We start from the raw sequence: 21,760 nt of genomic DNA, 5'->3' as shown, positions 1-21,760 counted from the left end.
TGGCCTAAATCTGATGTCATTCAAATCAGCAGAAATTTTACTTCCAAGGGATCAAAGTTAGACCACGATACTTTGGAAAACGCTGTATGTTATGCAGGTTTTGCATTGGAATTTGTTCATCAGCTTTTTTTATTCAACCTATTATTCATCATTGATAAGTTCCTACAATTAAACCTTACCTAGAATTTTGGTTGAGTTAATTTACCTGGTGAAATGAAATTAATCTGTTTATAAACAATTCTAAGCTCTGGGGGAACAGACTTTCTCATAATGGAAACCAATTCCACATCAAGTGGAGTTTGCTGCTAATTCATATCTCTGCAAAGGTAGCATGTCAGGTGAAGTTCTGGATGCACACAACAGCACACTTTGAGCTAGATGCAACTTGAAATCAGTCTTTTCTTTAGTAAAAAAACCTATTACCCTTGTTTTCAAATACAGCTAGTCAAGAACGGTGCTTTTAACCTTTTTCCATTTTTAAATCCTTAAGGCTGTTGTGATTAAGAAATTAATCCCTTTGTAACAAATTTAAACCTCCTGAGGATAAAGACTTACATTTTTTTAAAGATGCATCTACTTTAGAGTTTTCAAATTTAATCACCTGGTCACTCCATTTGCCACACTTTATTTCTCCCTCTGAAGTGTGCAAAATTGATTCTTTCAGGTGAAACCAAACCATTAGATACGCTCCAGGGGCAGGACTCAGGCACTTCACTCACTAACAAGCCACCAATTCGCAGGACCAGACTAGAGCTAGCCAGAAGTAAACACTAAAAAAATGTGTATAGTGTGAGGCTGGGCCTTCAAAATCAACTGTTTCAGCCCCCAGGCCAGCTCCTACTGTGCAACACAACTGTGCAATACAACAAGCCACTGTCAAATAGATGTAGTTATCTCTTCTATCCTTTGTAGTATCTCTTTGTAGTACCTTTGTAATATCTCTTCTATCCTTTGTAATAGCCCACAGAGAGCCTGATCAGGTATCTACAAGGTGACAGGTGGAAAACTACTGTCCTGGAAGAATGAGCACTGTCTGTGTGTCCCTGCATAACTACAAGTGTATTTACCAAAAGTAGAAGAGCATGACGTGATGACATACTTATTTTTTCACTTGAGTATGGAAGATTGCAGCTTCTCTGCACAGGACGTACCTTTGCAACGACTGTCATCCGTTAGTTCGTAACCAGTTCCACAGCTCGTGTCCCGCTGACAGCGGAAGGATCCTAATGTATTGACACAGGTTTGTCCAATCCCACAGCTGTGTGTCCCCGTGATACACTCATTAATATCTAGAATATGCAAAATTATTTAAAAAAAAAAAAAAGGGAGAATATATAAGAAATATGAAATCTCTGGGAAGATACGAAGTCAAAGGCCGCAGGCACACCTCCAACCAGTTGTTACTTTCAGCATCAGGATACAAAGACGGGTGTGGATTTGGCCTCACACTCTCAACACAGCTACTTATCTTGTGGTCAGAGTGTGAACCAGTAAAGGTATTTTGGCCCTGTTGGTAACAGGACTTACGACTGCTGATTTACTGTACTTAAGAAAGAGGAGGGAGTTGTCCTGAGTGAGAGCAAAGGGCTAACATCATCTGACTAAGTCCAGTAGCAGATGATTGTAGTGACTATACGAATAAGGCAAACTTTAACAAATCCTTCCCTTGCTCTGCCTCCCACCAACATATGGCTTAGGGACTGCCCAGGCCACAAGTTGCAAGTTTCTACTTTAGAGCTACTGGTACACATTTCTTCTGTGATTTTTTTTCATTTTCTCTTTCAGTGCATAAGAAAATTTAGCATCCATGTGTACCAAATGTAAAAGTTCTTCCTTTCTGTATTTCACACTAGGTTAGCGTTAATCTGACCAATCATCAGTATCTGTTTTACATTCTGAAGTTTGAGAGCTTCAATCTGAGCTACTTACCTAGACTCCCTTTTCAGTCAAGGACAGAAAAAGGCACTCCTGATGAGTAAAGCTTTTCATCCTGGAACAGCTACATGGAACAGGCAAGACGAACTGTGCCCTGGAAATGTTTATTGCTCTGATAGCAACAACAGCTAGGCTAACTATCTAGGAGCGAAAGACTACATTGCACATGTCTGAAGTCAAGTGTGATGAGCTCTATCCCAGCCCATTTCATTTGATGTCCCTTTAGCTCTTCTTCTGGGAGAAACTTAACAATTCTTCTCCTTTGACTATTCCCATGCTACTCATGATATCCAAAACTTTCATCCTTTCTGTCAATTGTGTCCTTAACAAGCTGAGGAATCCTACTCTCTTTCATCTGCCTTATCCATTACTACCTACTAATAAAAGGGAACCAGTATTTTAATTTGGTTTTATTCACAACAATAATTCAAGATCTTCTGCCTCTTCTTCACTGTAAATCCTCCATCTCTTCTACTGATTCCTTCCTAACTCCACCTTCCCACAACTCTCACTCCAACACTCCATTAAAACCAACTTCTTATGATCTCACCTCTTTCTCCAGCTGGCATAAGCATATTCTGATCTCTCCTGTCTGCATCTTTTTTTATTTATTCTTGCTCTTTTAAAACAGGGATGTTGATAATTGAGGCAATGGTTTTATTTCTTTTACCTTCACAGTTGACACCATCTGGCTGAAGCTGATACCCAACAAAGCACGAGCAGACGTAACTGGATCCTGTGTCTCTGCACTGTTGAGAACAGGGACCACCACCTAATTGGATATTTTAAGAAGTCTTACATAATTAAGAGGTTCTTCACCAGCACTGAAACAAACCGTTAATTTACAGGACACTTGCTGTTTTATTTAGAAAAGCAGATAACTAAACACACACATACACAAAAGAAGGAAAGGGCTAAACACTGAAATTAGTGTTTGTAATCACTGGATTCTTTTAGTTCTAAAAATGAATACAACAAGGAAGTAAATCAAGGAGTTGTTCATAGCCCATCATTGTTAGAAGTTGAAGGGAAAATGCCGATGAGCTGAAACACCTCCTCAGGTTTTGGCTGGGAAATTAAAACTTTGTATGGTGATTACCATAAAATAAGAAAGACAAGGTGCATCACCATAAGTTAATGCAAGATTTTAACTATTAGCTGCATTAGGCTTTATTTTTAGCCCATCACTATTAGGACCATACTCCTGAATTACCTATACCATATACCATTTTCCTATTCAGCAGGCAAGAAACATGAAAGGGAGAAGGAAGAGGGTATTGTGGGTGACAAAGGCTTCAGGGAACTTGAAGGAACCAAGACTTACTACTGGGGTACTAAGGACCTAGTGCAGGAGTCACAAAGGGTGTGAAAGAGAGCTGAGGTTATTTTGGCAGACAAAGAGAGAGAATACTGTAGGAAATTTACACATCATCTGGATCATCATCAAGAAAACTTACTTTTTTCCTGATCTTATTAAAAGATATATTTATATTAAAACCATTCAATATTCTCACAATAGAGAAAAGTTTATATAGTTCCAAATGCTTTTTGTAAGAGTATTGATATTCTTAGCACAAATAGAACCTGTCATCTTCCGTTTTTCAGAATGGCTAAATAGGCATTGAACAAAAGGTCTGAGATAAGCACAATCAATGTGGGCAAATAGAGCTATAATACTTCAAATTTTTCAATGAACTAAAATATTTTTTTTTACAGTGCATGTCTCTATGAGGACAGGACCATTAAACCACCACAGAAAATTAGTTCTCTACGCAGTACTGGCAAAGACAATGACATGAGAAAGAACCATAGTTTTGAGGTTGAGATGGACAGCTACCACCTTCTGAACCTCTGCTAATCCTGTGAGCTCCTGCTGGCCACAATAAAACCTATTGTGGCAGTGCTGGAAGAACAGAATTAATTTTCTCGTATACCATGAAGGTGCTCCAAAGCAAACTGCTGGTAATTCCATTGCCTAGGAAATTGAAGTTTCCCCTGGTGAAGTTCAGAAAACCACAAGTAATTTTGACATGCCAAATTCATCAGAAAAGACACTGTAGACAGAAACTCTAATTTGTAATTAGTCATACCAATCCATCTCTTGCAGGCAGCCGATTAACTAACAAATCCAACAACTGATTACATAAAGAAATAATGCTAGGAAAATATGTAACACATTTTTCTGTGTCATCTCTTGTAATTAGCAGCTGAGACAAGGAGGAAAGCCAGTGCTGGCTTTGACTAGCTAATGACCTAGCAGACATTTCTATCCTCTCTAGAGTGTAATAGCTGTACCACATGCAGCACAGTAAATCATCTCTCAACTGGAATATAAGTCTATTAAATTGATTTTATCCTAAATACATTACTTAGTTCTGAAATGCTTGTAGAAAATAATAAATCACGGCTGTTTTAAGTTTATAGACATGTAAATCACACGTGACAAGCAATAAATCAGAATACTTAGCAGAACAATATCCCAATAACGCATTCTTCCCAGGAGGCAGAACAGCCTGACTAATGAGGACAATAGCTGCTTTTCTTCCTCTTTTTCAGGTGATGCATCTCAAAAGGAAACAAGTTTCATTTCATATTCAGTCATCCTGATCATCCCAAGAGGAGAACAAAAGAATGCACGTATTTAATATAGGATCCCCATGTTCTGAAGAATCCAAAGTAATCCACGGGTTCAATGGGTAACACCTCTGAGGTACTGCCCACTAGCAGTTAAATGAAAGTGAAATGTATAGTCTAAGCTTCAGCTGGGTAAGAAAAACTGCACTATGGGAGACAATGCCTCCCTTGTATTTGAGAACTATTAAGGCATCACACGGTGGCCTACTATTTCTTAGAAGGGATCTTCATTTTGTTATTTTTACCCAAAACTAGCCTAGGCAAAAGGTTTTGGCTAATCTCTAGATCTAAATTTGCTTCACTTTTACTGCAGACAACCACAAAAGAGCTAGCTAACAGGACTAGTCACCTGGCTTACCTCTGCAGCCATCATGCAGATAAGGATCTTCTTGGTCTAGTTCCTCCTTTGAAATTTCAACTAAAAAGAGGAGATATAGGCATTAGAGGAGAAAGCACTTTTCTTCTCACAGTAAAAAGCTGCTTGCTTGAGATGGGACTCAGAGCGGGTTTTTGGATAAACCAGGACAAAATTAAAAAGTGTTATTTACATATTTTACAGCTATTTCATACTTAAATTTGACATTCAAATGCATGTGGCCACAGGGCATTTTCCATTAGACTGATTCAATACGCAAGTCACGCTGTGATCATAGATTAAATATGGACCAACATTTTCAAATGCAGGCTCTTAACACTAGGCTTTTAACCAGAGCTTAACCTCATTTTCATAAGACACGTTGTTGAGGCATGCTTGGCTTCCACTGGCTTTATAGTAGCTTGGGGTACTCACCGTTTTAATGAAAATCAGATTAACCTCAGTTATTTATTTAGACTTTATTCCAAAAAGAACTCCACACCCAACTTCTGGGTACCTACTCATGGCATTCTTTCAAATACACTTCATATACCTTAACTCAGAGAGTTTTGATCAGCAGTACTTCTTACGTGCATGTGTCCCGAGAGCTCTTTCTCTCCACACAGAGAACATAAAAGGGCTGAACACATCCACTGCCTGACCCCACTGCTTGCCCAAAGGGCTAGCTAATGGACTTGCTCCAATCCTGCCACTCTGAATGCAGGGGAAATGGTAGGTTGACAGCGAGATGTGCAAAAACACAGTCTCAGAATACTCTGGTTACTGAACAGGAAGCTTAGTTGCATTTCAGTGATTGTCCATAAGCCTTTCCAACCAGCCATCACTTACAAGCAAATAACACATCACAGATGTGAAAGCAAGATTTTGTGCAGTGGCACAAGGCTGGGTTGGTACACTGCGTCCCTCCAGCCACAGGGGTACATTTTGGTCACACAGAAGCTAATGAAATCAGTTTGCCCAATCTAGTCTGATTTTGTAGAAGTCTCTGGGGACACTGTACCAGAGATTACATGACTAAGAAAGTGTCCTACAGGGAATCAGTCAGCTTACCGCACCCTCTGCAGCAGAATGCCTTGCGTATGTCCTGCTTGCATAACACAAACACAAGGTGTTAGTCCAAGAAGCTGCCTTACAAAATGGAGACTGATCTGCCCTTCATGACTAACAAAAGTCTATTCATGTTGCTTGCTCTGCCTTTCAACAGGCAATTTTTATTGTTGATAGGGAAATCTGACCTATGTTCAACCACCTGCTTGTCTCTTAGTTTAATGATGAGAACATTGTCCTGCCCGGCTTGACACGGACCCATCTTTGCAATGCATAATGGTTATTATGTCTGCCGTAACAATCACACTAGCCATATACATAATGGTTATTTGTGTGCCACTTGCCCACAAGGGCAGATGGGGAAATACTGTACACTGTGCTCATAGTTCTGGATTTTCAGGTGCTGATATATTTCCCACATCATGCAGATACACTGAGTCTGCAAATTTTTTGTCATTAGCACAGTGGTCTAAGTAAAAGGTATGTACCAGTCCAGTCAGTCCAACCAGTGCTACTGGACAGGGGAATTCCCCTGCTAAACCACAAAGGAATTGGCAGGGCATTTCTAAATGTTACTCGATACACTGACATAAACCAGGTTTTGGAAGACCTGAAGCAAGTCCGATAACACACTGGCTCAAGCAGACCAACACAAGCTGTTATGGTGGGGGTTAAGTTTAAGTGATTGGTCAGGATGACATCTCCCAAAATCTGTCACTGGTGATCTCCAAGTCAGACTCTGTGTTTTCAGGGCTCAACTGCCCATGAAGGAGGCAACACTACACAGCATGACTCCTCTGCAGTTTCAGATCTGCCTGCTAACTGAAAAAGGCAAAAAACCCACCACACCCAGGTCTGTAAGGGTCAGTATGTCCACGCTCGTTCTCTTCAGCTCTGTGGACTAGGTATGGAGAAGGGTATCAGGAGCTGCTGCCATCTAGATGCCCCTTTCTTTTGATAATATTGAAAGAAATAAAGATACCATGCTTCCTAGAAATGTTCAGTTCTCCCAGACAGTCCAGGCATTTCAAACGCCCTCAGTTCGTGAGCATTTGCCTCTCACACAAAAAGCAATATTCGAATTCTGCTGAGCTGGAAAAGGCCACCTGGCTTTTAAATCCAATTAAAAGAACTGGTCGTTGATTTTCTGTTTAATCAAGACTGTGGGCAAAATAATTACATTTTAATTATTGTGTTTATTTATAGATATTTTGATATTAAAATAAGCTATTAAAATTAATACTCAGTTTCTAAGACAAGACCATTAGTGGACAAAATAATCTGTCTTACAGTTAAGTTCTGACACCATGAACTGAGTGACCACTTTCCAGCTCTTTTAGCCTCCTGTGGTATGCAGTGTTACAGCTATCATTATAAAAAAAAACGAGCTCCAAAACATACATTATTGAATTACTCAGAGGAGATCTCAAGTTAGAAGAATTCCAACAGCAACAACCTAAAGTACAAGCACTCCTTGTATCCCATATCATTTTGTGTATCAAACTTGCAACATAAAATACCTTGCTCCTTTTTAGGAGCATCATCGCTGATGGACATATCAAGGCCTTCTTGACCCTTCACACAGCAAGCTCTGAATACAATTCCACACTGGTATCCTATCTTCAGGCTGGGCTCACAACTCTGTCCTTGAATTTGGGCAGCCTTTCCCAGCAAGCAACAGTAACAACATGTCTGTTAAGAAAAAAAAAAAAGAAGTCAAATCCTAGCCTTGAACAAATCAATGCAAATGTCAGCAGTCAAAAGTGTTATCTCACTTTGGTGAACTGATGGAAAACTTTCCGCAAACTCTTTAAGAATTCCTGGTATACTTAAGCTCAGGCATTTTAATCTGTAGTTGAGTTCAGTGAGCTCTGCATCTGGCCTACATAGAGCCCAGCACAAAACCTGCATCCAGTTCTCACAGATATTGCATACGTGTGAATGTGTGTGCAAAGTGAAGTGGAGGACCAGAATGGTCCACACATGTATATGAAATTTCACTGCTCCCTGCCTGCATAGCCCAGTTTCAAACACCAGCGAACAGTAGGAATTGTTAGCACCTCTGCTTCCCCTTTGTGTCCAGGTCAATTAAAATGGAACACGATCAATGAATGCGTAATTCAGTTTATAATTAAACTGCCTACTCAACTTCCCAGCAAAAAAATACCCATCTGAGCTAACAGACAAACAAGCCAGAAAACATGATTCATCCAAGGGTAGTGTTAACAGGTCATAAAGAGAAGCTATTCTGCTCTGAAAAACAAGACTAATAGTCAAACATTATTTAAAAGCATCACAGTCCTGACATGGCTTTCAGCAACAGAACACGACCTGCCTCTTCCAGACCTGCTGAACTATGGCCTGGGAATACACCACAGTAGTGAACACAGGTCAGGTCAACCCCATGGAGGTTACCTTCAGTTTTAAATAGCGGGGACACTGCTGATTTATTCAGTTTTCCTCCTTGCTGTTAGAAAGCAGTGAAGATGATTGGTTCTATGGAACTGGTGTCTGCCAGCTGCTGCTGTCATGTAAAAGCAGATTTAAGCTTTTATTGTTAATTTTATTATTCCTTCAGACTCTTTTTTTGCTTGAAGAAGATAGCCTGTGCCATTAAACAGAGCAGATGGAATATGAAATAACTAACCATTGAACTAAATTCCTGTAATTTGGTGTTTTAAGCACCCCATCTATTGAAAAGAAAGCAACTATTAAATTTCTTTCATTATTCTGAGATGTATACCCTTGCCTATATTCTAAGTTTCCCCTTATAAGCTATTATATAAGTTTCTCTCTGTACTGCTGTGAATTTTAAAACTGCAGTTTTAAAACATAGAGCAGTGTGAATGTAAAATAATAAAATCCTTTTTCTTGTTTCTTCAGTATTTTTTTTTTTACTTTACATCAGTTTGAAGTATTTAAGCATGCTTTGTACTTTGTCTTTAAATACACAACTGAATCCTTGCCCTGCTGCAGAAAGCTGTACGGCAGGAACTCTCCCCTTCTGGCCACTGCTGAGGTCTTGTTTTCATGTCCACCATAACATTAAGATACATGTTTTCCCTTATCAACTACTGTTTGGTGGGATGGTTCCTCACTACTTTTCTTACTTGGTTCTTGAAATACTTCCATTCAGTGGTGGATGCTCTGCTTTCATCACTATTACATCTGGGATATTTCCATCTTTTCTGGCTTTTCTGGATCACTTTAGAAACAGATACTTGATTGCTTCCAAGAACTGCAACATTTCTGAATATTTATTGTGTCTAATGTATCTAATATTTTCCCGAGACATCCTTCTCAAAGTTTTTAACATCTGTCTATAATTTCATTAGATTTCCAATTTTCACAATCATAAATTAGAAGACAGAAATTAAAACTGAGCTGAAGATTCGTTGTTGCACTTAGGCTTGCATATTTTTGACATCCAAATATTATTCAAGTTACTGAATACAGAAGATACCTTGCCTAATTTTGACATTATATACTTATGGATATCCTCACTGGCTTCTACTGTTAGGCATATGAATTGACGCAATGTATTTCTTCATCTTGTCACATGATGCTCAAATTGGTAGTTACAGAGTTTCTCTGCATTTTTTTGTAAAGACTGATCATTAACCTTGCCATTCTTGACATGCCGAATAACATTATGTTCTTTAATTCTTCCAGGTTGAGCCACCACTTGAAAGATCTCCGTCTCCAGCTAATATGAATATTCAAGTAGAGAGCTTGTTAAGTCTTGCAATGACTGTAAGAAACTTTATCTTCATTTAACATAATTGTATGCACTGAACCATTTGTTCCAACCTATATTTATTCTAACCATGCATGATGCATCTTGATTAACATCTTGATAATGATAATAACTTATGTTGCTATACCACAGCCAAAATGGTCTAGAGATGGAAAGTGTCAAATGTTTTCTTAACCGATGTTTATGGTAACTGGGTTTTAATATCGACCCTAGATGATTCTGCACTGGCAGTCCTAAAGGCTAACATTTCCTATTCAACTAAAGAAAAAAGATGGAGAAGGTGATGAATAGCCTTGTGCCCAGAGCACTCCCAGGACTTTGTAGACCTGCATATGTCTCCACACATTTCACATGTGAACTTGCAAAGTCACCTTTTCTTTCAGCTCTCCCACTGTGGAATGGTACTCATATAGCAGTGATAAAGCTAGTTTAACTGACGGTCATGGAGCACTCCGGTATTCTGAGACACAAAGCACTATGTCATTGTAACGATCGCTGTCCTGGTAGGATTAATCTCAATATTTCTTTTTTCACTCTCACCGTTTCAGGGTTGTTAGCCTGTTCTGAAAGTTTGGATCCTTTCGTCCTGCGTGCAGTCTAGACTCCCTGCCAATTCAGTTCTTGATGTGTTTGCAGCCCTTTTCACCAGGTTGCCAAATGGCCCATTTGCTAGAACCATCGCTGCCTTCAGGGGTAGTACAACCTATATTACATACTTTCCTGTAAGCGTGCATTACACACTTACTGCCTGTAAGCCTTTGCTGCTTAGTGATTCCAATAATAATCTCAAACATTTTTTTCTTTTGCCTCTCCCCTGTTATTAACAAAAGCCCATGCAAGCTTCAAAGCCATGCCTTTATTTTCGTGTTTGGATAGGAAGCTGTGTCCTACTTGAAGTCCTCTGATCCCTTGACTGCTCTTACACCTTGCCTTTTCACAGAAAGGAATAAAGATGGAAGGCGTAAAGGAATTAAATAGTTACATGTGAGAAACTTGAAGATTTATTTTTGCTGTGATTAGGAAACACCTGGAATTACTTTCATCATTAAGCTCTCTTAATCAGTTAAATTTTATAATTGTTCTTTATTACTTGTATCGCCATTTAAGTTACCAGATTTGAAAGGGTGAACCATGCATTAAGACTGCTTTTGCCTATCTGTCCACAAGAGGTCTCTCCCTTGCTTAAATCCAGACTAACTAGTAGATGCTATGAAAAACACTGAAAAAAATACAAATAATTCAGTGCAATTTTTCAGAACTTTTGAAGATCTAAACAAAACAAAACAAAAAAATGCTCAACACCCGAAGCACTGAAACTTTTGTGCTTGCCTAAGATACACAACAAAGTATTCTTCACAAAACTGGGGAGATAAGGCAGTACCTTGATCTTTGGAAAAAGAAAGTGCCTATGACAAATTTTTGGGAAAATATCCAAGCACCTTAAAGAAGGTCAAATTTCTACAAGCTTCTCTCTTCTGCAGGGCTACTGTGGTAGAAACTTTCAGAAAACCATTTCTACATCCCTGTATCAGCAACAAATCTGGAAATGGATCACTGTCTTTTGATGAAGATTTTAAAGATTAATATGTAGTTTTGCATCCTTTTTTTCAGGGCAAGAAAAGCTACGCTTCCAAAAATTGGAGTAAAACTATGCTCATCGTTACCTATGTCTACCGCCTTTAAGTATGAAAGCTGAGGCAAGTGTTTTCAAAATATGGTCTTTTTATCTTCTTTCCAATCACAAGTTTTGGATTCAAAAGAAAGATTAGCTGCCTCATTTGCTGCAAAGTGCTGTGATTAATCCTCTTAATTGCATTACTAAATTACTAAATCGCTCTTTCTGCTTCCTTGAAGGAGACAAAGAAGATCCAAAAGATTTCCTATGCTACGCTAAACAAAAATGGACTAACTCGGGCAAAATGAGATTCAAATGAGACAGGTTTGCCACGAATGTAAAAGTTTGTTTACCAGAGCATGGCACAATTGCCAGATACATTGTATGTGTCAGGGTCATCAGATTCAGAATGTACTCAACCAAAGAAACTATGAATTGTTCACTAATACTAGATCATGAAGCACCTGTGTTCATCATGGATCAAAGAGATTACCTGCAAAAATACTCTTACACCTACCTTGGTACAGTTATTAAGTGTAGGATATTCCTATATTCCTAGGGGGAGGGCAGAACATAGCTCACAAAGATTAAGTAACACCGACTGTGTTTGTACCAGTAAATTAAACAGGGACAGAATATGGGCTCAGGCGTTGTCCCACAATCGTGCGTAATGTTTAAATATTAGCAAGCTCTAATGGCAACTAACATCCTCCCAGACAATGCTGGAGCATATTTTGGGGTTAGCACAGGCCAGGGAGCATTCCCAACGACCCCCCCCCCCCCCCCCCCCCGCACTGTGTTTTACAGGGGAAAGACATCAGTGACGTGACATGAGCTGTGCTGAGACATTTATTCTCAGGGTCAGAGATCAAGGCCTAACCCATTTTGTTTAATAATACAGCTGTCACCATGAAAACTTGCCATCTATAAAGAAGTCTGGCTATTTAAAAACCCCCACCATCATTAACTGTTCTTCCTCATGCTGACAAGCCCACATAGGGAAACATCAGCCAATTGATGGGAAATGGGGTTTCCTTAAACAGTTGCATTCTGTTTTAGAGTTGTCCCATGACAGGTGTTTTAAAATAGCGTTGCTGTTATAAACCTGTCTCTGGTAGCAAGCACTTGAATCTGCACAGCACTCGCCATCACAGTCCTTGTTCATCTGTTCACAGCCCTTCAAAGCACTGACACAGGGCGCTAAATATTTTTTCATGCCACATTCAGATTGAGGTGGACAGGTTTCCTAATGGAAAAAGCTGCACAGAGGTATCTCCATGCTAGGAGCAAGGCATACCCTGGACATGGCCAATAGGTGACCTATGTCCCCTCTGGGGGACACACTCCGCTGTGGGACAAAATCATGCTGCACTTGCAGACAAGTTTATGACAACCCAACAATGCCAGCCTCATCAGCATGTGTTACCTTTCTTCTGCCCACAGCAAGAACATGGATTACTTCACAGCCCTGGCACCAGCAACATCCTACTGCCAGGAACATGATCAAGCCAGCATTTTTAAGAGGTAGAACTTGTGAGTCAGACATTGTCTGCCATCTTCTGTTATATAGACTTTTTAAACTGTATGAACCAAAACATTCAGCTTCGAGCTGTGGGAAGAATTAAAATCACTCTCATCTATTTCCACCACCACTGGAAGAAATGTGTTAATGGGTCAAAGCTGTTCATGACTGGGTCATTGTCAAGGTCACTATCTTACTGGTGGAACTTTCTTCCAAAACCACTGCACAGCGGTATGGATATGCTCCTTTTCAGAAAATGAGGGACAAAATAATAAAGGTGGAGGGCAGGGCACAGATTAGCTAAAGATGCCAACAACAGGCATTTTTTAGTCTAATATGAAATGCTATTATCACAAGCTAACAGATGTCTTCATTCAACTGTAAATCGAAGTCATGTTAAGTATGGACACATACACCAGCAGGAATTATAAGTATACTGAGAGGATTAACTTCAGTCCTACCCCTTTGAACCACCAATACTAAAAACCACTGAGTTCAACCTTAGGCCATGAAGTTCTAATGAAAGCTAAAGTCTGAAACAGGTCTCACCCATCACTTCCTACCCTGTTGATGTCTTCTCTTCATGCAAAAGTAGTTTCCTAGTCAATTACCCATTCAAGACTTCCCATTCTTTTGCATCCTACCCTCTGCCTCTGCTAAAACGCAATGAGACAGTCTGCTTCACTCAGCCAGAAACTGTTTCTCCCAAAGCAGCACAAAGCAGACAGCCTCAACGGAGACACAAGGTGTAGGTAGGAAAAAACTGTTTATGCACACCAAACTGAGTACAGCGACCTTCAGGTCAACCCTTAATACCTATCTAGACAGTCAATACTATTTCTTAAAGATGAACAGGAGCAGCTCTGATGTCTTACCTTAAAGTACTCAGCTTCACAGGTGGAATTGTCACCAATATGTGAATCACAGTCCTCGCGCACATTGGCAAATTCCATCCCGTCTGAACAGTACTGCTTCTCCAGCTGACTGCGGCAGCACTGCACCTGCGTCATGCTGACAAAAGGATGGAAGCCATGGGAGAAGAATGTCACATATAGGTCAAGAACAGGTAATGCGAGTTTTAACAACTAGCACTTCCACTAGTCTCACTGAAAGAGGCTCCTGTGGGCACACATTTTAGTTACAAAGTAGAAGTATTCTCTAGGAGTAGGCAGAATGTTCAGAAGATACGTTTAATACAATTTAACTGCCTATCTACCTTGCACTCTGTCATAACGTTTTTTTTAATAAATGAGTAACTTCAACTACATTTGCCACAGGGCTCAAGGTCTCCGGGACTTGCACTCTTGCACATTTTGTGACAACTGGTAGCTGAACAGAGGATGGTGAGAACCAAACCAGTACTCTGACTGACAGAAAGGAAAAATCAAGCCCTAGGTGTTGTGAGAGCCTGCAACCCCACGGCCAGCCTACCGCTGGACCTGCTGCCCCTTGCTCAAACAGGTATGGCATGCTGAAGGAAGCTCAGCGTGTTGCTCTGTGGGACAATTAGAAGTGAAAATACCAAGGAAAGTCACAGCGAGAAACAGAGTGTATTGTAAGCAAAAGGCGAAGACAGACAAGGGAGAGAAGAGCATTACAGGGCAGGAAGTTGTGGAGAGGAGACAGGATAAAAGTCTGCAGGAAATTCAGGTTTGGCAGTTCCACTGTTCGTAAAATCATTCTATTTAATCTCGGTTTCAGTGAATAAATTGAAAACTCCTTCCTGTGGAAAAAAAACATATCTGTGTGAGGAGGCTTTAAACTCCTCTACTCCTGTTGTTACTGCCACTTGAATGCAAAGTCCATTGAAGGAGGTACCTTCTCTCTTTACACTCTTACACTTTGCACTCACTGTTTTCATGCGTAACTCTGCTTAGTTTGACAGTGTTGGAAGTGGAGCTTGCAGTTTAAAGATCTTCCACCACTACCTCCTGTAACAGACACTGGGAAACAGAAAAAAAATTGAAGAGGAGTAACAAATCAGATTACACATACAAGGATATAAGCATATCCATGTGTTTTGTGATAACCCAGTTTCACTAGGAATAACGTTACCTGGGTTGCTAGGGGGAAAAGAAACTATCCCAAGGGCAACCCAAGCTGATAAATTCTATTTATAGTACAACAGGGATACCTAAAAGGCATGCCATGGTATGTTACAGCTCTATAAGAAATGCACAGAAAAACTTTATAAATTCACTTTTATACTCATCAGCTTGGGAAATCTTACACATCTTACAGACCAGCAACACAGAATGCATTCTCTTTGCTGTTAAGAGTATTCACCTGCTTTTTTTCCCCCTCAACTTTAGGTATTTGAACCGATGAGTAAAAACTTTTCAAGGGTTACCTAGAAATACATACAATTATGCAAAGTTATCCAGCAAAACAACACCCTTTACTCTTAAAAATCCTTTATCTACACCATTGGAAATTTTGCAAGTATAAGGAAGAGAGGTGGGTTAGTTGCACCACTGACCTACAGGGTTCTCCTACTGTCATCTGAGATAAGTGGATTCCCATGCATCATGTCTGAAGGAGCTTCCCTGCTCTCCATGACCATAGCATGAGCTCTCTGCTCCCAGGCAGCATGAGGGACCCCCTCGCTCTAAAACCAGGCCATCCAGTCCAGCCCATCAAAAGCAGGGGACACGTGGGTACTGGGTTCAGTTTCTCCGTGCCTATTGGTGAGGTGAGATTGTTGAGCTACATTCCTGAAGATTCCTGATTCTTATTTATTGGATTTTGTAATGGTCTGACTGTGCAGTTCTCACTCGGACAAAAAACAGCTATGAGATTTCAATGCATAGGAACAAAAAACAGGATAAGTTCATGAACAAATTGCTCAAAAATAGACTCTAAAGTCATAGCAAGAAGTTAAGCCCAGGACAGTAACTTTATTTGGCAGAATATCTGAAGTTTTTTTATATTTGATTTAGTTCCATTTGGAAGAATATGTAGCTTTTTTGTTGCTGAAATTCCCTCTGAAACAGAATTTCCATTCCCGGCCCAGCTCTGGGGTGGTCTGAGTGTCAGGACTTTGGAAGCCTGTGAAACCTGAACTTCAAGCCCAAGAGTGCAGGAGCTGAGACTTTCCAGCTCCTTTAGCCTTCCAAGTCCTGTTGAGAAGCTAGATATATTAGCCACAGACCAACAAACAAACAAACAGCGGCAGTCTTTCAGTAGAGCTGTTTGATTTCCAGTGTGGCTTTTTTTTCCCCCCAAATATAAGTAATCTCTTTGAAATCTCTGACAAACTGGCAATTTCAACCAAAACAAAAAAGTTTCTTAAAATGTTTCCCACAGCTGCATTCACAAGTCATGTGGCCCACCGAACTGTAATAAGGAATTAAACATCAATTGAATACTAGATTAAAATACCATTTGTTCATTCTCAGAACAACAACAATAAAATCACACTTCATTGCCCAAATCCTAACAGTGAAGTTGCACTGGTAGCAAATATTGCTTGAGACTGCAAATGCTTGTGTGGCTGTAACAGAGGTAGAAATCCTTGAGAGATGGCAGAGAAAAATGCTAGAAAAATCTGCACCATACTAGTCTTCCAGCTGCAACTCAGCCTGCCCAGCTGACCACCCCTTTGCACACCAGCCCACGTGCTGATGGCCACCAGAGCGTACCACCACAAACCCTTCAGACTCCAATACTTCTGAGACAAAGAATCCCTCTCCCTGTCTTTGCTAAATTATGGGCGTCTCCCAGGCTTATACCCTCATATAATACATAACCAGTTTCTGCTTCTCAGTGGGGTAAAGGAGTCATCCCCACTGGCTAATAGGACATCTAGATTTGTCTCTGTGTAAAACCTTTCAACTCTTCCTGTGTAGCACTCCTATTAAATTCATGTCCACAGACAGCTGACAATATTGATCTCTAAAAACCCAAAAAACTATAAGAGTACTTTCCTGTATTTTTTTTAATTACTCCTAATTTAAAAAGTCAACTACTTCCTCCTTATCTGCCATATTCTGATTTTCAGTTAATACAGTCCAACAGAACTTTACTGAAATAGTTATATGTTTGCAATATGGTTGAAATCTTAAAACACTAAATATGGAATCTCTAGGAGCATGAGGCCTCATAACTGACATTCACTCAGGATACGTCAGCTAAAATCATGCATCTCTGAAAGATGAGTTTTATTCATAGCTCACTAGTGAACAGGAATCACTCAGACTTTTTTTTTTAAAAAAATCATTATTCTTTGCTGCAGGTGCTGATCTAAAATTAAAGTTATTTCATTACCAGGTAATTTGATTATAAATCAAGTTAAGAAATCATGTTTTATGTTCTCACTTTTACTTTCTGTTAAAATTTAACCAATGCTACTGATCTTCATGAAATGAATTTCCAGCTGAAGATCTACATGCCCATCTACCACCACAATCCATTCACGCTTCTTATTCTTTTTCCCCAGAGGATGCACTCCTAAACCAGCACAGATTTCATAATCACCTCTTTTTCCTTTCATTTATTTCCATAAAGGCATTAAATTCTACTTGGCTCTGAAAACAATGTCTTTGTTGTCAATCTAACTTCATTAACCTTTGCCTCTCTCCTACTTACTAGCCCACTTTCAAACTACATCAGTGCTATTCATGTGCACAGTGGAAGGTCTTGGACAAAAACAAGTTTTAAAACAAAGAAAAGGGAATGATTCCACTTCAGAATTATTTTGCAAAAACAAGCTGGGTCTTCCACCCTTAGACCTTTCAGTTTGCAGTTTAACATGCTACAGAAATGAACTTAGAAAATTAAGAGCAAGATCTCTAGTATTACGAGTGACACTGTATGACAAATGAAAATAATAAAGAGCGCCTCCACAATGAAAATATATACATTTGATCATGAAATTAGCAAAGGGCTCAAGTAAATGATTCAACAACCCTCAAAATTAACCAGCTGCAATCCATAAACAACCTTTGTAGGTTACATAACAAAAATTATCTTGAAGGAGAAGGGTAAAATTACATTGATATCATATATTATGTAGAGAAACAATACTGATAATCTTGTGGCAGAGGAGGACCGAGTTTGACATTATTCACAAAGTGAAGTAAGCAACTTATCCTAAATGACTGGCAATAAGCCCCTGGCAACACAGCAGACTGTTCTATCCCTCCAGCTGTGAAGCCCAAAATCTTGGTGATGGCATGGCACACTTAGCATGCTACAGAGAAGAGATAATAATTAAGACAGACAAGTTCTCCAAAAATTACTTTTAAAGAGCTTTTTCCAGCATAAAACCGCCACAATTTCGATGTCCAAAATCTCAGGCTCTTTCAGACTTATAATGGCATAATTCACTAAACATCTATCAGCAGTTGAGCATCTGGTGCCTATCACTCCAAACACTCTTCTTGCCTTATCACTTCCTCGTGTTCCCATCTGAGTCTGCATCCAAGTGCTGCCACTTGTCTCTGCTTGATAACACAGATCACCTTTTTGTTCTGTTTTTGCACAGTGCCTAGCAGACTGTTCTGTAGCTTCTTCTTTCATGCATTCTTGCAACACTAATAATAAATTATGTTATTCCCAGTGTAACTCCAAAAAGACTTTACACAGTGCTGAAGGCATGCAATTCTCATATGGAGGCATGCTGTTTCTGATCAAGGAGCTAAGTTCACTTGCTAAGAGCTCTGGGAAGGGGAAACTCTTCATTATGAAAAAAAGAAGATTTATTGGGTGGGTTGAGTTCCAAAAATAAATGGCAGCTCTTTCCAGCTGCTCTGAGTTTAACCATATCACAAGAAAATGGATGAATGGGCAAAAAGCTGCTGTTAGGACAGCCAAAGATATTATTAAAACTCAACACTCATATTTACTTGAGTCATGAAGACACAGCAATGAGGCGTACTCATTTCTGGGACGAGCAACCACAGTAACTGATTGCAGACATGACTGGATGTTGAGCCCAGAGCCTTGTTTCAACTTAAATGCAGCTGAGTAACAGCAGCCAGATTGATCAGATGAATCCTTGTGAACTTCAGACAGGGGGCTGCCTCACCTGTGGTATAGGAGAAGAAAGCGAGCACAACTGCAGTTTGAACTGTACCATATTCAGCAAGTGTCACTCACATTGATGGCAAGTCCCTCAAAAACCACAAGAAAATTTGGGGGAAGGATCCTAAAAAGATGCTAAACCCCAGAACTGTCAGCTTGTTTTTAGGATGCACAGCAGGTAGGAGAACGTCAGCGCTTGCATGGAAACCCTTCTTGATTACTACAGATGTGCTTTAAAAGTGGTTGGGAAAAGGTCAAGGGGGTGCAATTCTAATTCAGTAAGGCAGCTTGTTCCACACACGAACAAAAGAAAAGCAAAAGAAACCCCAGCAGTGGGCTTTCTTTAAGGGGAGGACCGAATCTGACATGCCATTAGGTTATTACTATTCTAAGCAGAGGATTCAAAGCCAGCATGGAAGTTCTTGCGAAGTGTTGGGGTACATACTCACATCCAACCTGTTCTGTGTTGCATAGTCTTTGCAAAGTAACTGCACAACATCATTTTTGTTTCAGTAACTTCATCCAATCTGCTCACTTCACAATGTATTTTTCCCTTGCATTCAACTGCTAACCTTGCAAACCCAGTCTCAAATACGCAGGGCAAACAGCTCCAATTGGCATGAAGTAATATCTGTTTGTACATACAAGAGGCCGTGGTTTTTTACAGCACTCAGGTAATCTACAGTGTCCAACACTGTGCAGCACTAGACAGTTAAAAGACCCCAGCTGGGGTTTAAGCAACCACATAAACAATACATTATTGCTCCCACTGCATGTAGTTGTCTAAATAGGAAGCAAGGTTTTGTGAGAATCTGTGACCAATGAAGCATCCTGTGCCTTATTCTCACCTGCCCAGACCTCAGCAAGTGCAGTGAACCTGGTTTTGCTCACATCTCTGTGCAGCAGGAATACATGTACAAAATCGGTGCCATTACCCTCATGTGCTTGCAAAGGGAATTATGCTCTCTCACTCTTCACTCTGGATCCAGTTACACCAGCAATTAGGAGCAGAATTTGGCCCTTACTTTTGTGTCTGAAATGGCACCATAAAGTGATGTTTCTGTACCTCTCACAGATATGCCAGTTTGCAATCATAACAGGAGTCAAACAACACTGCCATTAAGGCTAGTAGTCAAAGGTGTCAATTTTACTTAGTCATTTTTACAGTGAAGCCAAGCTTCAGGGGGAGCTGTTTATTTATCATACAGTCATGAACAAATGCAACTGAACTGCATTTATCCACTTCTTTGTCATAAGCCCTCAACGCCTCTCATAGAATATGTACCTTTACCCATTTCTGATTTACCATTACATCACTCCAATTTTCTTAATTGCATATCAGTTATGCAGAAAAGCTAGATGAAGCATTAGTAAGCTTTTTTCAGTTCCTACAAAGTCCTAAAGACTCTCCAAACCAGCAACCTTTAAAAGAATAAGTTACATTTACAGAATTGCAACTCACATTAATCCAATTATCATTAGATCAAGATTCTCACTGACAGATTGTTCAATAAACTTGGTTTCCTGTTTTTTTTCTGCCTCTGTTTTGTCTGTAACTCTTCTGACTCTTCAAGTATTTCCTAAACTGGGATTTAAGTCCTATCTGTCAATTCTTATGCGTAAGAGACTGCCTTCAATGCCAATATAAATGCAAAAGTCAGAAAATATGGACAGGCTTGCCTGCAAGACACATTCTTTCCATAATAAAGATCAATCCAACACTTCTACAATTACCAAGCTTAAATCACTTTGCAGTTCATTTGAATAGAGGGAAGCAATGCAATATGTTTTAAATACAAAGTCCTCTGTGAAACTGCCCCTCAAACTAGCAATCACAAGTTGTTAGCTCCACAAATTAAAAGTAACTAGTGCATTTAACAGTAAAAATAATGCAAACTATCATTGACATAAAAAATACAAATGCCCCAACCATATCAAAGATTCAGTATAACCAAAATATTACTGTGCAAATAACTTTAACCTTTAACTTCATTATTTCATTTGCTAGATTATTCAATAGAAATTGGTATCCTCTTAAATGTCAGTAGAATTAAGAAATCTATTTATTAACTAAAGTTACTATTTTCTATAGTCAAATACATTTGACAGAAGTTGGGACACTCTACAGTCTCCTTGACTTAAAGTTTAAGCTCCCACACACAGCAATTCAATGAAGAACTACAGGACAATTACCTGTGTGGCACCACACAGGAGAAGCAGTTTTAAAAGGCTATCTTATATACATACATGTGTACATATACAATCCATAGATTATTCATGTACAGGATCTATTGTGTTTTTTTATCAACTTTTGCCGGAGACTTTGGACCATCACTAAGAAATATTCACAATCAGTCTAAACTGAAGAAGCTTTGCTGACATTAGTGGAGCCACACTGAGATGTATTGACTGTAGGCAGAGTCCAAGCCCTGTGAGTAGAGCACAGTGGAAAACCTTTTAAAGGACAGAACATTGCAAACAGATTAGAGCTGGCTGCCTCTACACTAGACCAACAGCAAAAATTTAAAGGACTTAATGGAAGAAAAGTAGGTACTCCCCAAGGCTAGTTGTGGATTCGAAAAACTTATTTAAGACCTGGGTGCTTCAGCTTCTAAACCAGCTTTCATACCTGCCATTCCCATGGTTTTACATGGAAACACAAACCATAGTTTTATATATAATAGGTAACTATGTACCTGCATTCTCTGGACTCGGATATTAACGGTAGAGAAGTACATATTCTGTTTTTATTTGCCCATTCGATACCCTTGTCACAGCACTCTTCCATTGAAAGATCTGCAGAAATGAAGAAAGAACACAACAATATATTTAATGCAACCTTAGTAAATA

General features: G+C 39.6%; 1 protein-coding gene across 4 annotated transcripts in view; it reads right to left on the bottom strand.

Moving 5' to 3' along the window:
• Positions 1-21,760, bottom strand: part of FBLN1 (fibulin 1) — an 81,749-nt gene that overhangs the window by 45,779 nt on the left and 14,210 nt on the right. For all 4 annotated transcript variants that reach the window (XM_055808086.1, XM_055808085.1, XM_013300732.3 and 1 more), the window contains exons 2-7: positions 21,607-21,706; positions 13,762-13,897; positions 7,513-7,684; positions 4,928-4,987; positions 2,606-2,707; positions 1,152-1,289 (exon numbers count right to left, since the gene is read on the bottom strand). In XM_055808086.1, the coding sequence (XP_055664061.1) occupies positions 1,152-1,289; positions 2,606-2,707; positions 4,928-4,987; positions 7,513-7,684; positions 13,762-13,897; positions 21,607-21,706 (708 nt within the window). The remainder of the gene's footprint in view (positions 1-1,151; positions 1,290-2,605; positions 2,708-4,927; positions 4,988-7,512; positions 7,685-13,761; positions 13,898-21,606; positions 21,707-21,760) is intronic.

The sequence above is a fragment of the Falco peregrinus genome, chromosome 6 (assembly GCF_023634155.1).
Source record: "Falco peregrinus isolate bFalPer1 chromosome 6, bFalPer1.pri, whole genome shotgun sequence".
In the NCBI taxonomy this organism is placed as follows: domain Eukaryota; kingdom Metazoa; phylum Chordata; class Aves; order Falconiformes; family Falconidae; genus Falco; species Falco peregrinus.
Note: the sequence above shows the minus strand (reverse complement) of the source record. Positions and strands in the feature narration are given on the sequence as shown.